General features: G+C 38.6%; 1 protein-coding gene across 1 annotated transcript in view; it reads right to left on the reverse strand.

Moving 5' to 3' along the window:
- Positions 1-19183, reverse strand: part of ryr1b (ryanodine receptor 1b (skeletal)) — a 230498-nt gene that overhangs the window by 87087 nt on the left and 124228 nt on the right. The window contains 8 exon segments of the mRNA XM_061877905.1: positions 2832-3072; positions 8979-9299; positions 9376-9506; positions 12465-12546; positions 12617-12725; positions 12780-12906; positions 13014-13074; positions 17500-17549. Coding sequence (XP_061733889.1) covers positions 2832-3072; positions 8979-9299; positions 9376-9506; positions 12465-12546; positions 12617-12725; positions 12780-12906; positions 13014-13074; positions 17500-17549 — 1122 coding nt within the window.

The following is a 19183-nucleotide window of genomic DNA, read 5'->3' on the forward strand; positions in this document are numbered from 1 at the left end:
CCTGAATGTCCGAGGTGAGTGGAATGTGTGAATGTTGGAACGGTTCAAATCGCTTGAGAATTGGGGGATATGGAGGTTTGTATATTGCGAATTTATTTTTTAAAAGTGGACAAATTCTGGAAAATCAAGGAATTTTCCAAACCGGGAAACTTGTTGGCTTGAATGTCCAGGGTGAGTGGAGTGTGTGGATGTTGGAACCGTTCAAATCGCTTGAGAAATGTGGGAAATGGAGAGGTTTGTATATTGCTCATTTATTTTCGTAGGAGAAAATGATTGGAAATTTCTGGTAATCAGGGAACTTTCAGAACCGTGAAACATGCTGGCTTGAATGTCCAGGGTGAGTGGAGTGGGTGGATGTTGGAACAGTTCAAATCGCTTGAGAAATGTGGGATATGGAGAGGTTTGCATATTGCTCATTTATTTTAGTAGGGGGAAATTCCTGGAAATTCTGTAAACAGGGAATTTTCCAAACCGGAAAACATGCTGGCTTGAATGTCCAAGGTGAGTGGAGTGTGTGGATGTTGGAACCGTTCAAATCGGTTTAGAAATGTGGGCTATAGAGAGGTTTGTATATTGCTCATTCATTTTCAAAGAGGGGAAATTCCAGGAAATTTCGGGTAATCAGGAAACTTTCTGAAAATCCTGAAAAATGCTGGCTTGATTGTCCAGGGTGAGTGGAGTGTGTGGATGTTGGAACCGTTCAAATCGGTCGGGAAATGTGAGATATGGAGAGGTTTGTATATTGCCCATTCATTTTCAAAGGGGGGAAATTCCTGTAAGTTTAATATCGGCAGTCCGATATTATCGGACATCTCTAGTTGACTTTTTTTTTGTGCCCTTTTCTTTAATCAAAGAAAACCATGTTTTTAATGGCAAAAACACAAAATAAGCAATATTTTCTCCAATTATTCGTTTTGACATAGAATATTTGATGTGAAATTGCAGCCTGAAATACGTCAATAATTCATAACATTTATTTAGATTCATTTAAATGTTTTTTTAACAATGACAGTTTAAAACAATAAAATAAAACAGCCCCACAAATAAGTGTTAAAACTAAGTAAAACATCATTTCAATGATTTTGATTTCAACGCTTGAATCTGTCAATCAACTTCAGATCTATAAGTTTGTATTTGTTTTGACCAATAACAGTTTTAAAGTAAAGCATTTGTGTTATTTGTGTCAATATTGCAAAATTGTGTAGTTGAGTTTCACTTTTAATAGTTTATTTTGTAATAGTAATTAAAAGAAAAATTAAATACTGTTACAACCCTAGTGCCAAGTGTGTGGCATTGTATTCAAAAAGACTTGGGGCTGTAATTGATACCACAAGTGCATGAACAAAGTATTGAGCAATGGCTGCTAATACTTTTTTACAAGTGTTTTTTTTTTTTGTTTGTTTCAATACACTTGCAAAAATAAAAACAATACATTTTCACATTGTCATTATGGGTATTGTGTGTGGAACTTTGATGACACAAATGATTTTTTAGAATAAGGCTGTAACATACTTCGGATCTATCTGTTGACTTTTATTTATTTTTTGTTTTGTGCGCTTTTTTTAATCAAAGAAATCCATGTTTTTAATGGCAAAAACACAAAATAAGCAATATTTTCCCCCCAAATTTTTTTAAATGTTAAAATTGCAGCCTTAAATAGGTCACTAATTCAAAACATTGATTTTGATTCATTTTCATTTTTTGAACAATGACAGTTAAAAAAAATTAAGAAAGAGACCCCTACAAATAAGTGTTAAAAATAAGTCAAACATCAAAAAGACTTGAGGCTGTAATTGATACTAAAAGTGCATCAAAGTATTGAGCAACGGCTATGAATACTTTTGTAAATGTGATTTTTTCACATTTGCAACAATAAAAACAATACATTTTCACATTGTCATTATAGGTATTGTGTGTAGAATTGTGATGACAAAATACATTTTGGAATAAGGCTGTAAAATAAAAAAAATGCTATTTTTTTTTACTTTCAACACTTAAATATCTATAGATCAACTTCAGATCTATCTGTTGACTTTTATTTTTTTGGTTTTGTGCCCTTTTTTTAATCAAATAAATCCATGTTTTTAATGGCAAAAACAAAAAATAAGCAATATTTTGCCTTTTTTTTAATGTTAAAATTGCAGCCTTAAATAGGTCACTAATTCAAAACATTGATATTGATTCATTTTCATTTTTTGAATAATGACAGTTTAAAAAAATAAAGTAAGAGACCCCCACACATAAGTTTTAAAAATAAGTCAAACATCAAAAAGATTTGAGGCTGTAATTGATACCAAAAGTGCGTCAAAGTATTGAGCAACGGCTATGAATACTTTTATAAATGTGATTTTTTATTTGTTTTCAATACATATGCAAAAATAAAAACAATATATTTTCACATTGTCATTATGGGCATTGTGTGTAGAATTGTGAGGACAAAAATACATTTTGGAATAAGGCTGTAGCATATTTTTTTTAAATAATTTTTTTTACTTTCAACACTTAAATATCTATAGATCAACTTGAGATCTATCTGTTGACTTTTATTTTTTTTGTTATTTTCCCCTTTTTTTAATCAAAGAAATCCATGTAAGAGACCCCCACAAATAAGTGTTAAAAATAAGTCAAACATCATATAAATTATTTTTACATTAGACTTTCAACTTCAGATCTATCCGTCGATGATAACTTTGTATTTGTTTTGAGCAATAACAGTTTTAAAGTAAAAATGTGTGTTATTTGTGTCAATATTTTCTTGTTAAATTCCATTTTTAATGTGTTTTTTTTGTGATATTCATTTTAAAAAAGGAGCTAAAAAGAGAACTTCCCACCTGTTGTTGTCCACGTAGCGGATGAGCAAGGGGTAGAGGGCGTACAAGTCACGGCACAGGACAGCAAACTCGTCTCGGATGGTTCCATTCTCGCTGTCAACCTCCATCTTGCCCTCCATGCGCAGGTGGTCCTCCTCCGCCACCACCTTGCCCGAGCGCTTCTTCAGCTTCTCCATGGTGGGGATGAAGTGGGACTTCAGCATCTCCGGCTTGGCCCTGCTGACGATGGGCTGGGCGAAAACTGCGGGTGGAAGAACATGCGCGCAATCCAGGTGTTTTTACGTGTATGACCTGTATATTTGAACAACAGTATCAACACAACGTTTGAACTATTGTCTTTCATTACATACAATTGTTGGAGCAAAATAAAGCTAATAGTGCAAAATAACTTCTTGCTTGCTCTCAACAGAGGCGGACGCTTCCCTTCCCTCTCCCTTATCTAAGCTCGGGTTGGGGTAAACCCATCTGTCCTGAACGTTTGCTGGTGGGTACATGACGGGCGCTGGGAGAAGTGGAGGCTTGTGTGCCTGGCGATTCTTTCCATTGAGGACATGAAAGGTATCTATCACAACAAGGCATCTGCTGATTGGATCCTGGTGTATCGACACATTTGTAACGTGATTGATGGGCACTCAAACTGTGGCAATTTCTTGTCAAAACCGCAAACTAAGTAACATCTCGGAGAAGTTTTCCGCTCAGCAAGGCGAAATTACGATCAATTCGAGGTCCAGAATCTGACAAAGTAGACTGTATCTACTTACCCTAAACTAAATGTACTAATCTCTCTGACCTGCTCCATGTCGCCACGCCCTCACGTTACCTACGATCTTCTTCATCCATCCATCTCACTGTCCCCTTATTTAAACTGTCCATCATGGGTGCCCGAGCTTTCAGCCGCTCTGCCCCTCTTTTTTGGAACTTATCACCACCAGACCTTTGTAACTTGGACTCAATATCCCTCTTCAAATCAAGACTCAAAACACACCTATTCCTGACTGCTTAATCATTGAAAATCTTATCAATCTTTTTTTGTTGTTGTTTTTATCCAATTGATTTTATTGTTTTGATTCTGAAAGGCGCCTTATAAGTAGGGTTGTCCCAATCCGATATTTGGATCGGATCGGCCGCCGATATTTGCCAAAAAATGCGTATCGGCAAGGCATGGGAAAATGCCGATCCAGATCCAGTTTTTAAAAAAACGCTGGTCCGTGTTTTCTAACACACCGATTTAAATAATACATTCCACTCTTCTGCTGCTCCCTAAACTCTGTTCCACATTTTCCAGAACACCTTCAAAACATCCACAGGTCTGCGTTCTAACCGTTCAGACGGCCGTGTGAATTAAAACTTACGGTAAAAATGTCAGCTGTGTGGGATTATTTTATCCTACAAAATGAAAAAGATGAAGAGGTGGAGTGCAAAACATGCCACAATAAAGTCAAGCGTGGTGGTAAAGTTGTAAGTCCATTATGCTTGGACTTCAATTGTTTGCCCCCCCTGACTTGAGCAAACAATTAAAGGGAGTGTGTAGATATATATATATATATTTTTTTTTTTTTTAAGTTTACACTTGTTCAAGAGCAAGTATTGATGCTGAGTTATAGACATTTTATGCCACTCAGGTTGTTTGTGTGTTTTGCCTTTTTAAATAATGTTTACAGCATTATTTGCACTTTATACTGTTCACTTTTTTACTGTTTAATGATGCCATTTCTGTTTGTCATGTATAATTTTTGATATTTTGTGTTTATCCTTTAATACCAACTATTGTGTATTATTCAAAATCACCTAATTCAGCTGGCTAGTTGTTATCAAGAGTACTAAAATCCTTTTCAGCGTGAATCTGACAACTAAGTTGGCTAAATAACTTTAAACTTTAATACATGCTCGGATAGGCCATAATCGGCCAGTATCGGTATCGGATCGGAAGTGTAAAAACCTGGATCGGGACATCCCTACTTATAAGTAAAATGTATTATTATTATTATTATTAATCGGCTTCCACATTCCTTCGCCCCGTTCGCATCAGCCTTGAACAGGACCGCTGTTGAAAACTCCTCCAGGAGATCGCTGCAGTGAGCTGCTCCGACATTCCTTCCTCCCTTCCCTCATGGGACTGGTTTGGGACTAGATCACGGTCGTGTCCATAGCGGCCCACTAAGGGAGTAGGTTTGATTTTGAGATTGGTGGGGACACAAAAGTGCTCCAGGGTAGCACTCTGAAAGTTTACTTTTTTTTTTTTTTCACATTAGCAATCATAATTTCACGTCATGCAGATGTTATAGGGTCAAGTAATTAAAATGAAAGCAAAAGAGACAACTTCGTAGAGTTCTCATTTTTACTCTTTAGTGTAGGGCTGTAGTGCAACTGTGCATCATACTGTCAATTAACATAGCCTACAGTCCATCAACAACATCAGAAATACATTCATGCAATACAACATTGTAAATAAACATAAATGAACTGTAATAATCTTTTCCCCAACTTGTGTTTAAATCACTCACAATTTTTCCCTTCATTTACTTCTTTCTATTGCTGCTTTTGTACTGTAAATATGCTACATGAAACTAAAAAAAAATAAAAAAAATAAAACGGAAAGGTGAAATCCGGCGATCTGATTGGCTGTTAACCGTGGTTTAAATATTGAGCACGGCTACTATTCTAAAGCCTTATCACAGCGTAGGCTATCACTCCGCCTCAGGCACGTACGATTGGTATGAATGGAAGTTGTTGACATGTATCCATGACAACGGACTGTTGCAGTCCGTAGAAAAAGACAGCTGATGTTTTTACGATGTTAAAAAACGGACTAAAGTAGTTGAATTCACATGTTTAAGGTTAACTTTCACCAACGGGGAGGGTTAACAATGGTAGAGGGGACTGAGCATTGACTTTCACCTGGAAAAAAAGCGGAGGAAAAGACGAGATGCAGTGCTAATTTGGAGCTAACGTCTGGATAGGTAGGACTGTTTTTTCCACAGTGAGGAGTGACAGCGGGGACAGCCAATCACACGAAAGTTAGCATGAAAGCGGCAACCAATCAGGGAGGGATATTTAGGTTAGAGGCAGGACTTCTAGCAGAGACCGACATTTAACCCTTTCTGTGCCATAATCATTGACTAAACATTACGGGCAGCGCTTGTATTGATAGTGACTACACAGTAGCGGCTGGATATTTGTAGGGACGTGTCCCTAGCGTCCCTACCCAATTCTACGCCCTTGCGGCCCACTATGTTTTCGCGATGTTTCTATGAGGCAACAAGATCATGACGTGTCACGTGCCTGGCTTATGGACACCCACGCATCCGTGGACACGACACAAACACGCACACTTCGGCGTTTCACATTTTTCTTTGCTTACGGCTGTGATACTAATTTGGTAAAAAAACAAGTGGTGTTTTATTACTCAAGCATTGGCGTCGTATTTTGAACAAGTTCGCACAATGCAGTGACCTTCCATTTAGCGCTTTTAACCGGAAGTGGAAATACCTTTTAGTCTTCTAGCCGTCCATAGCGTTTCTACTCGAGTGTATTATTCAAGCAACATTTGTAAGTTTTACAATATGCAGTCGTGGTCAAAACTTGACATAAACTTGTAAAGAACATAATGTCATGGCTGTCTTGAGTTTCCAATAATTTCTACAGCTCTTATTTTTTGTGATAGAGTGATTGGAGCACATACTTTTTTGTCACACAACCATTCAGGAAGTTTGGTAATTTTATGAATTTATTATGGGTCTACTGAACATGTGACCAAATCTGCTGGGTTGAAAGTATACATACAGCAATGTTAATATTTGCTTACATGTCCCTTGGCAAGTTTCACTGCAATAAAATGCTTTTGGTAGCCATCCACAAGCTTCTGCTTGAATTTTTGGCCACTCCTATTGACAGAATTGGTGCAGTTCAGCTATATGTAGTTTTCTGACATGGACTTGTTTCTTCAGCATTGTCCAAGTCAGGACATTGAGAAGGCCATTGTAAAACCTTCATTCTTGCCTGTTTTAGCAATTTGTTTACCACTTTGGATGTGTATTTGGGGTCATTGTCAATCAATCAATGTTTACTTATATAGCCCTAAATCACTAGTGTCTCAAAGGGCTGCACAAACCACAACACAAACCACTACGACATCCTCGGTAGGCCCACATAAGGGCAAGGAAAACTCATACCCAGTGGGACGTCGGTGACAATGAGGACTATGAGAACCTTGGAGAGGACGAAAGCAATGGATGTCGAGCGGGTCTAACATGATAGTGTGAAAGTTCAATCCATAATGGATCCAACACAGTCGCGAGGGTCCAGTCCAAAGCGGATCCAACACAGAAGCGAGAGTCCCGTTCACAGCGGATCCAACACAGAAGCTAGAGTCCCATTCACAGCGGAGCCAGCAGGAAACCATCCCAAGCGGAGGCGGATCAGCAGCGCAGAGATGTCCCCAGCCGATACACATTGGAACACGCAACTGCGCCCAGGACCCAACCTCCAGGGCTGATGATTTTAGGTTGTCCAGAAGAATTTGAAGGTAATCCTTATTTTTTTCTTGTCCCATTTACTCTCTGTAAAGCACCAGTTCCATTGGCAGTAAAACAGGTCCAGAGCACAATACTATCACCACCATGCTTGACGGTAAGAGTGGTGTTCCTGGGATAAAAGGCCTCACCTTTTCTCCTCCAAACATATTGCTGGGTATTGTAGCCAAACAGCTCAATTTGTGTTTCATCTGACCATGGAACTTTCCTCCAGAAGGTCTTATCTTTCTCCATGTGATCAGCAGCAAACTTTAGACAAGCCTTAATGTGTGGCTTCTTGAGCAAGGGCTTCCTTCTTGCATGGTAGTTTCTTAGTCCATGGCGATGCAAAACACACTTGACTGTGGACACTGACACCTGTGTTCCAGCAGCCTCCAATTCATTGCAGATCTGCTTTTTGGTGGTTCTCGGTTGACTCTTGATCATCCTGACCAATTTTCTCTCAGCAGCATGTGATAGCTTGCGTTTTCTTCCTGATCGTGGCAGTGACAAAACTGTGCCGTGCATTTTCTACTTGCGAACAATTGTCTGCACAGTAGCTCTTGGGACCTTAAGCTGCTTTGAAATGCCTCCAAGTGACTTTTCTGACTTGCTCAAGTCAATGATTCGTTTTTTCAGATTTGTGCTGAGTTCCTTTGACTTTCCAATTGTAGCGTTTGTAACTGAGTCTAAAGACTGCATCACATGAGCCCTATTTAGATGGGCTCAGAGAAGTCAACAGGTGTGGTCAATCATAATCACTCACATGAAGTTAAGAGGCCATGAAGATCATTTGATTTGATTGTAACTTTTATACATCACCAAAATTGATCATGTATGTTGCTGTATGTATACTTTTGACCCAGCAGATTTGGTCACATTTTCAGTAGACCCATAATAAATTCATAAAAGAACCAAACTTTGTGAAAGTTTTTTGTGACCAACAAGTATGTGCTCCAATCACTCTATCACACAAAAATAAGAGTTGTAGAAATTAATGGAAACTCAGGACAGCCATGACATTATGTTCTTTACAAGTGTATGTCAACTTTTGACCACGACTTTACCTCAAACAAATCTTACTTACTAAAGCGTCCGAAGTGTGATGTCTGTAAGAGTGTTTTCATGCATATTTGTACGTGTTATCGTAATGTAATCAAGCTAGCGTCGTTAGCCTTAGCTAATAGTCTCTGTGTTAGTATTATTCACTTACAACTGCATTCTTTTTGTATTGTTTCACTTTCACAATTTCCTCAACAAATTCACCAAAACGTCACCGTAGAATTATTGAGTCTGTTTAGCTGATTGGAGAGCTAGCGTGCGCAGCTAGGAGGTCCATGACGTAGACTTCTGTTTTGTTTGATCAGTCGTTTTACTGCTGTGTTACTGACACCATTTGGAAACAATTAAGGTATGTAAATGAATATTTAAGTTTAAATAACTAATTTCACAACATATATATCTGCAACTTAGAGTCCGGTGAGGCTAATACATTGAAAAATGTTTTTTTTATTCTAAAATGTAGTGGGTGCGCTCTCCAGTACAGCGAATAGGGTAGTTGTGGAAAGTGCATTTAGACCACCAGCACACAAGGACTGCTGGTACAAATGTGAATATTAAGTCTGCCCTCACTGACCTGCCAACCTCTTCATCCAGGATGCCTCATCAATTCCCAGGTTGTTGACCACAATCTTCATGATGCTTCCCAGCAGCTGGTTGAGATGCTCGGAGGTGACGGAGGTGCAGATCTGACCCTCCAGGTCTGGGAAGTTCTCTATGCCCCTCTCCCACCAGCGCGGCAGGTAGTTGCACAGCATGGGCAGCGTGATCTCGATCACGTGGGGCATTTCTGTGTAGCGCGCCCCGGACTCGGCCAGATCGTGGATCTCCTTCATCAGGATCTCCATCTCTGGGATGTCGGGGCACAGCTCCTCCACTTGGTTGGGAAGACCCAGAACTGAAGGAGAAGGGGCAGAAGGAGTCAGCCTGGCTAGTTTGAGACGGGAAGGGTCAGGTTTTGGCGGGGGACTCACTGGTTCTTTCTCGGGGAGTCTTGGTGGTGTAGACAGAAAACATGTTGAACTCGTTCAGCACAGGCTCGAGGAAAGCCACCGGCATGGCAGCTGCTAAGTGGGCCAAACACTCGCCGAGAGCCGGACGCTGCCTGCAGGAGAGGAGATGCCAAAATGTCATCTTGTATCCGAAGTAAGGCTGAAAACTGTATCGCCATATACGTTTTTGATATCGGTCGATAGCGATCATGATTAATATTTATTATGGAAAATAAGGACCAGTAGAAAAATATATTAAATGTAACTTTCTGGTTTATAATCCCCTCAGCTATCAAGGCAGAAAGGAAATGACAACACAATTGTAAAATAACAACAATAATAATAATAAGTAATACAAACAAAAATGAATATGTAAATGATGCTTCATAAAGTGTAAGAAAATAGTGCAAAGTGTGAAAATGTAAACAAAGAAACTATTTTTTGAAGGATTAGTGGCAGGAAGTTATGTGGTCTGTGTAACATTAAATTGGTCTTGAACTCTCCTGACGGAATAAATAAAGTACTATCTAATCTAATCTAATCTAAACATTTGTTTATTGACTTTAAGACACATATGATTGACACCAGTTGTCAAACATAGATCAAATGTGCTGTTTACACGCCCCCCACCCCCAACAAGTAAAATAAAATGAAAAAATAAAATATGAAAAATATAAATAAATAAAATAAGAAACCACAGAAAGATGTCAACATCAAACCACAGACAGCTGCCTTCCTGCATGGCCTGAGAGATATAGCAACCCACAGGCAAACAAAAAGCTCATCAACCACTCACATTGCAGTTGTGTTGCAATCATGGTTCATTTGGAGATCGTTTTTTCCTAGACATCTCAGAAAGTTCAGTGTTACAAATGTTTGTCCAATAGCGGTTCAGGGATAGGCGGAGCCAAAACAAATGTATCATATAAGCTGGAAGTGATAACCATGACACAGATATGATATATCTTGGCTAATGGGAGCTCCGTATAATACCGGTAAGTATTAGTCTTCCATTTGTCTGGTACAAATGGAAGACTTATGAATGTTACCTGTTATTCAAATTATTTTATGTTATGCAGTAATAATACATACATTTTAATTGGATAAAATATTATTTTTTTAAATAGCACATATGTTATATTATGTTATGTATTTTATTCATATAGTGCTGCACTTCAGTTCCTACCTGTTGTTTCTGTACACCCGACTAGTGAGTGGACAAAGATTAAAAAACGATGAGCGCGGCGAAGGGAATATTTAAAAAACTGCCTGTTCTGCCTACAGCACTCATTTTCACTTTCTCTTCTAACTCTATGCAGAAAATCAAGAGCAAGACAGCAAGATGGCACAACCAGACATGATAGTTGATACTGTTACATGACTGTCTGTCCCTCATTAGCGTGTCTCTATGGAGATGATTTCATTTTCCAGCATGATCTGGCACCTGTCCCCAGTGCCAAAACCAGCAGTAACTGGTGTACTGACCATGGCATTACTGTCCTCCATTGGGCTGCCAACTCCCTTGACCTGAACCTCAAAGAGAATTTGTGGGTTATTGAAATGAAGAAACTGAAAGACACCAGGCCCAATAATGCAAATGAGCTAAAGGCCGCTATTGAAGCATCCTGGGTATCCATAACACCTCAGCAATGCCACAGGCCGATTGCCTCCATGCCACGCCGTATTGATGCAGTAATCCGTGCAAAAGGATTCCCAACCACGTACTGAGTGCATTAATTGACATTTTCAAATGTTCGATTTTGTTTTGCTGTTATCAATTTTTTTTTACTTGGTCTGAGGAAATATTCAAATTTTTTGAGATAGGATTTTTGAGTTTTCTTAAGCTGTATGCCATAATCAGCAATATCAAAATAATAAAAGGCTTGCAATATTTCAGTTGATGTGTAATGAATCCAGAATGTATGACATTTTCATGTTTTTAGTTGCATTACAGAAAATAAAGGACTTTATCACAATATTCAAATTTTCTGAGACAGTCCTGTATATACACATATATACACATACACATATACATACATACACACACACACACACACACACATATATATATATGTATATATATATATATATATATATATATATATATATACATACACACATATATATAACATAAATATCAATGAAAAATGCATTCGATGAAACATTCGAGATATATACATATATATATATATATATATATATATATATATATATATATATATATATATATATATATATATATGTATATATATATATATATATTTATATCGAATGTTTCATCGAAGGCATATAGATATTTACATATATATATACCCATCCATCTTCTTCCGCTTATAATAATAATAATGGATTACATTTATATCGTGCTTTTCTATCGTTAGATACTCAAAGCGCTCACAGAGAAGTGGGAACCCATCATTCATTCACACCTATCCGAGATCGGGTCGCGGGGGCAGTAGCCTAAGCAGGGAAGCCCAGAATTCCCTCTCCCCAGCCACTTCGTCCACCTCCTCCTGGGGAATCCTGAGGCGTTCACAGGCCAGCCAACGTGTCCTGGGTCTTCCCCAGGACGTGCCCGAAACACCTCCCTTGGGAGGCGCTCGGGTGGCATCCTGACCAAATGCCCGAACCACCTCATCTGGCTCCTCTCCATGTGGAAGAGCAGCGGCTTTACTTTGAGCTACTCCCGGATGGCAGAGCTCCTCAAACTATCTCTAAAGGAGAGCCTCGCCACCCGGCGGAGGATGCTCATTTCGGCCGCTTGTACCCGTGATCTTGTCCTTTCGGTCATAACCCAAAGCTTAAGACCATAGGTGAGGATGGGAACGTAGATCGACCAGTAAATTGAGAGTTTTGCCTTCCGGCTCAGCTTTTTCTTCACCACAACGGATCGGTACAGCGTCCGCATTACTGAAGACGCCGCACTGTCGATTTCACCATCCACTCTTCCCTCACTCGATCGCATGTTTCATCGAAGGCATTTTTAATTGATATTGATGACGTGTCTTTGGTGATATATTGTAAGTTGATAGAGTTTCATGGGCCCAGCCCTGATGTGAAGTCCGACTTACTTTTCAACGTGTGGAGTCTTGACGGTGCCCAGAGAGTAGATGCTGCACATGATGCGGTAACAGGAGATTTGCAAGTCGTCCACTGAGGACACACAGAGGATAGCCAGTGTTACTTAGGTGGACACGCACCACCGTGTGACTTCTGCACGCACGCATGACGTCGTCTCCAAACTGGTGCTGGGCGATGTGGTCGAAGAGCGAGGTGAGGACGGGCAGCAGGGCGGTGGTGGTGTAGTTGATGTTCTGGGCCACACCTTTCACCTGCAGCAGCACAGGTCAGCTCACGTCTGCTAGAACCACACACTCGCTCCTCACCTGGTTGCGGCTGGACACCTTGCCCAGCTTCAGGTTCTCCACCATCTTCTCGATGTCGTCGGCGGCGCTCTCAAAGAACTGGCGCAGGCCGGCCTTGACGATCTCAGGGCCCGACTTCATGACAGTCCTGGTGGGGCGAGCCCGGGGGTGACAGTGTTTATAAAATAGAGCCAGACAAAGGTGATGGGAGGGGAGGGGAGAGAGGGGGGGTGGGGGGGGGGGGCTGTGTCGCACCTGGCGTCCAGCGAGCGGGACAGAATGTGCAGGCAGTTGACCACCGCGCCAGAGTCCGTCCCTGAAAACGGCAAAAGGAAAGGTTACGAGGTACAGTGGAACCTCCATTCAAAAAATCCCATATTTGCGAACTATAAAGGCGCTAAACATGTTGCTGTGTACAGACCACTCATTCATTAATTTTGTGTCCCGCTTGGAGCAATTTTGTGCTTGCTCATAATGAAGGGATTGAGGAAATTTTGAATTGTGATGAGAATGGACTTGTTTCTCGTCCAGTGGCGCCTCTTGAGTCTTGACCCACACACACGGCCCCTCCCCATCTCTCCTCCCTTCTATCCATCTGCCTGCTCCTTTTTTGAGTGGATTTTACTTATTGAAATATCTTAAAACTGTAGCAATATGAAAGGATGTTAGGGATTTCTGATTGTTTGTGAGGGCCCCAAAGGGACTTGTGTGTGCGCGCATACAGCACAGTTCAGCTTTTTGTTGTTGTTTGAGCTTGTCCATAAAAAGAAAGGTGACTCATCACCTTTTTTTCCAATTTATTTTGATCACAACAACTAGAAATACTCTATTAGGGCACGATTCGATTATTGGGGGTAATGGTTTGATTCAGAATATATTCTAGATTCAGAATCAATTATTTTTCAATGATTCTTGCTCTTTTATTATTCAAATATTTGATGTGAGGTTTGCAGCGTTGCGTGTGATCTAATAGCACACCCAAAAATCTTTTAATTTCTCTGATATCAATTTCCAATGTTATATTTATTTGTACTTCCTGGTTTCAGAACAACATGAATTTGGTTAAGTATGACAGTTAATTTGTGTCTTTATAACAAAATATTTTTTTGACAGAATTTATCTAAATTAATTTTGTGAACTGATTTTTTTTTTTTACATCAAATTATGCTGACAAGTCAAGCGAAAATTCAGTATAAAAATTCAGTGCAAAAACATTTTGTGTAAAAAAAAATTCAGTGTAAAAGTGTTCAGTGTAAAAAAAAATAAGTTTATAAGAATCCAGTGTAAAAAAGTTCAGTGTACAACAACTCAGTGTAAAAAAAAATTCAGTGTAAAATAGTTTATTGTATAACAATTGGGAGTAAAGAAAATTCAGTTTAAAAAGTTTAGTGTATAACAATTCAGTGTATAAAAATACAGTGTAAAAAAACAAGTTTATAAAAACTCAGTGTAAAAAAGTTCAGTGTATAAAACTTCAGTGAATAAAAAGTGTTGTGTAAAAAAATAAGCTTTGAAAAATTACGTGTAAAAGAGTTCAGTATATAACATTTCAGTGTCAATAAATTCAGTGCTGTTGAAAAATTTGCTGCTATGTCAGTCAAAAGTGGAGATTCTAACCATTGGAATCACTCCTAAAGTTTGAAAATATCCAGTGGACTGCATTGAAATGTTATTTATGTAGTATTGTGCCCAGGGAGCCCAGTTATTTACCCCAAGTGAGTCTTGCTTTATGAAACAGCAAATGTTTCGACACTGAATTTTTCAGCACTAAATTCTTCAGCACTTTTTTTTTAACAGAGTACTTATAAAAGCAATTTTTTTTACACATTTTCATAAACTGAATTTTTACACGCTGAATTTTAAAAGACTGACTGTTTTTAATGAAATTGTCAGCATAATTTAAATTCAAACGCAAAAAAATTCAGTTCTATAAATTCAGCGTAAAAAAATAAAACTTTCACAAAAAGGAAACACAAATTAACCTCTGTAGTTTTGTAGAAGTTCAGAAATAATTTATTTTTATTAAACCAACATTTGAATTGAATAATTTATTTTGTTATTACTTCCAAGAAGAAAAATATTTGCATTGTCAGCAAAAACCACCAACTTGTTACGTTTTTTTAAGAAATAAACCTTAGTGTTAGGTAAGGCTGATTAGAACAAAGACAGTTACATACTATATTCATTATGTTGTATTAAAACTATATTAAACTATATTATCAACTATATTAATAATAAATATGTTTCTTAATTAACCTGTCAAAGAGATTAAAGTGAACATTAAAATACAGCTTCACAAATGTAGTCATATTTTTTTCACTTAAAAAAATTCTCTATGACATTAGCGCCAGACTTCTTCTGGTTGTTTTATATTGTCATTACTGCCACAAGTGGTGGAAACGTGAATTACAACTGAAAAACAAATGAAAAATCAGCTTCACAAATGTAGTCATATTTTTTTCACTTGAGAAATTTCTTTATGACATTAGCGCCAGACTTTTTCAAGTGGTGGAAAAGTGTAAAACAACTGAGTACCGCTGTGACCTATGGGGACCACAGCTGAAAAACAAATAAAAATACAGCTTCACAAATGTTGCCATATTTTTTTCACTTAATTGCGATGTATAAATAAAGTGGATTGAAATTTGCTTGTTATGGACTTTTCAAAGTTTGTTTGAGAACCAATTTTAAGTTCGGAAATCGAGGTCAAAAACATGTGTGGACGGCATTAGAATTGAAAACACTCCAAACATTGTAGCGTACTATCTTGTCTCTTGTCCCTGAAAGCATCATTGCCAAACACGACACAACAAAGCGGACACGTCACATGACAGCCATTGAGCAAAGCACACGGTCTCATGTGCAAAACTCAAAACCAGTTAAGTGGTCACGTTGTGTAAATGGTAAATAAAAACAGAATACAATGATTTGCGAATCCTTTTTTAACTTATATTCAGTTGAATAGACTGCAAAGACAAGATATTTAACGTTGCAACTGGAACACTTTATTTTTTGCAAATATTAGCTCATTTGGAATTTGATGCCTGCAACGTGTTTCAAAAAAACTGGCACAAGTGGCAAAAAAGACTAAGAAAGTTGAGGAATGCTTATCAAACACTTATTTAAAACATCTCACCGGTGAACAAGCTAACTGGGAACAGGTGGGTGCCATGATTGGGTATAAAAGCAGCTTCCATGAAACGCTCAGTCATCCACAAACAAGTATGGGGCGAGGGTCACCACTTTGTCAACAAATGCCTGAGCAAAATCTTTAAGAACAACATTTCTCAACCAGCTATTGCAAGGAATTTAGGGATTTCCCCATCTGCGCTCCGTAATATCAACAACAGGTTCAGAGAATCTGGAGAAATCACTGCACGTCGGCCGCAATTTCCATGACCTTTGATCCCTGAGGTGGTACTGCATCAAAAAGCAACACCAGTGTGTAAACGATACCAATCAATCAATCAATGTTTACTCATACAGCCCTAAATCACGAGTGTCTCAAAGGGCTGCACAAGCCACAATGACATCCTCGGCTCAAATCCCACATCAGTGCAAAAAAAACCTCAACCCAATTGGATGACAATGAGAAACCTTGGGGGGACCCCCTGGCAACCGGTGCAATGGAAGTCGAGTGGATCTTGTATAATATTGTGAGAGTCCGGTCCATATCACCACATGGAATCAGGAACACTTCAGAAAAACACTTTCAGTGACTGCAGTTGATCGCTACATCTGTACTGTAAGTGCAAGTTAAAACTGTACTATGCAAAGGAAAAGCTTTTTATCAACAACATCCAGAAACGCCGCCAGCTTCACTGGGCCTGAGCTCATCTATGATGGACTGATGCAAAGTGTAAAAGTGTTCTGTGGTCTAACGAGTCCACATTTCAAATAGTTTTTGGAAACTGGGGATGACATGTCCTCCGGACCAAAGAGGAAAAGAGCCATCCGGACTGTTATAGGTGAAATGTTAAAAAGCCGGCATCTGTGATGGTATGGGGGTGTATTAGTGCCAGGCATAGGTAACATACACATCTGTGAAGGCACCATTATTGCTGAAAGTTCCATACAGGTTTTGGAGCAACATATGTTGCCATCAAAGCAATGTCTCTTTCATGGATGCCCCTGCTTATTTCAGCAAGACAATGCAGCCCCGTGTTACAACAGCATAGCTTCATAGTAAAAGAGTTTGGGTACTAGACTGGCCTGCCTGTAGTCCAGACCTGTCTCCCATTGAAAATGTGTGGCGCAATATGAAACCAAAAATAGAACAACAGAGACCCTGGACTGTTAAATAACTTAAGCTGTACATCAAGCAAGAATGGGAAAGAATTCCACTTCAAAAATGTGTCTCCTCAGTTCCCAAACGTTTACTAAGTGTTTTTAAAAGGAAAGGCCATGTAACACAGTGGTAAAATTGCCGTTGTGACAACATTATTACAATGTGTTGCTGCCAATTAATTTTAAGTTAATGTTTATTTGCAAAAAAAATGAAGTTTCTCATTTGAAACATTAAATATCTTGTCTTTGCAGTCTATTCAATTGAATATAGGTTGTAAAGGATTTGCAAATCGTTGTATTCTCTTTTTACTTACCTTTTACACAAAGTGACAACTTCACTGATTTGGGTTTTGTAAGTCAGGCTGGAGAAAAAAGGTTAGCGGCAAACATGGCCGCTCGTGATGGAAGAAGGAGAGGTGAAGTGTGAAAGAGGAGGAGCGTGCAGGTTGCTTACCAAAAAGGGAAACTCTGTGTCTCACCAAAGCAGCCATCTTACAGAAGATGCTGACAGGGGAGAAAGTGAGGAGGAGAGGAAGAGGATGAGGAGGAGAACCAGGGAAGGAAGGATGTTTGAAGTGACATGAAGGCAACGTTAGGAGGGAGAGGACAAATCCATCACACACTTTTTGACTCACCAAGTATATATTTCTCATTTCTAGTCCAAATATCTGCACAGACTTCATACAATCCCCTCAATTGTTTTTGTTTGGATTGACATGACGTCATGTCCGGTCATGAAACATGAGTGGTGGTCAAGTCAGACGGGTACGCCATAGACGGGTAGACAACTTAATGTTTAATGTCCTTATCATTAAAAGTGCTAAACTTTATATAAAGTGTGTCATTCTTAAATCCAATTTTTTCCTTTTTATAATATCGATAAAAAATGAATCAAGTCCCTTTTAAAATGACCCTGGATGGATACCTATCTTCCGACACAGCCAAGATAGATATACTTGAAATTTAGGAATATAAATTGATCTATTGATGTATCAATCAATCGTTACACCCCTACAATGTATTATATATTTTGTACAACAGCATCGATTGACTTTCTGAACAAAGACATTTAACTTTGATAATCATAAAGGGGCTTAGCAAATGTGGAACACAAATTGAACTAGATGACGTAATTCCTTCAGTTCAAATGCTGAAGTTGAAGTGAAATTCTGATAGAATGTAGTATGAATGTAAAAATAGTTTGAATGTTAGAATAGTTTGAATGTTGAAGAGTTTGAATTTGCAGAAAAAACGGAATTCAGTTGGAAACTCAGGAATGTGTTAGTTGGATGAGTGGAACGTCTTGTTGGAATGGTTTGAATAGGTTGGAAAATGTGGGAATTGTGCAACTTGGAAAAATGTCCCATTTATTTCAATGGGAAATTCCTGGAAATTTGGGGAAAAGCGAGATTTAAAAAAATATATATATTAGGAGCATGAGATGAAATGGTTGGTGTTGGGATCGTTTAAATTGTTGAAGAAACGTTGACGTAGTATCAGTTTTTAATTGAAGAATTGTATTACAGAATTTTGGGAAAAGCAGGGATAGGAGTTTTTCAAATCGGTCGAGAAATTTTGAAGTAGTAAAATGTTGAACTGAGAAATATTATGGAATTCCTGGAATTTCGAGAAAAACTGGATTTTTTCCAGTTCAAAAAACAACTTGGTTTTTTGTCCTGATTAGGTGGATTTTTTTGACACTGAAATGGTTTGAAAAATGTGGATGAAGTAGTCAACAGCAAAAAGGGTGAAAAAACGAGAATTTGGGGAATTCCAGGAATTCTTTTGAACTTGGAAGGATAAGTGGAATGTGTTGAAGGTGGAATGGTTTCAATTGGTTGAAAAATGTGTAGATGGTGGAAGTTTGAAAAATGGCCAATTCAAAAATGGGGAATCTTGGAATTTTGGGAATTCGTCAAGGGAAAGCCCGTGTATCCCGAATAGGCTGAACAGTTTGAAGTTGGAACACTTTGAATTTGGTGAAAAATGTGGAAGGTAGAGCGCGCTAAAATCTGGAAAAGAAGTAGAAGGAAAAAAATTTATGAATTTTGGTGTAGAAAACCAACATAGTTGTGTGAATGTTTTGGAACATTCCCACAACTAAGATAAACCTCAGCTTCCTTGAGGACATCCTGATG

Source organism: Nerophis ophidion, linkage group LG18 (assembly GCF_033978795.1).
Source record: "Nerophis ophidion isolate RoL-2023_Sa linkage group LG18, RoL_Noph_v1.0, whole genome shotgun sequence".
Taxonomy (NCBI): domain Eukaryota; kingdom Metazoa; phylum Chordata; class Actinopteri; order Syngnathiformes; family Syngnathidae; genus Nerophis; species Nerophis ophidion.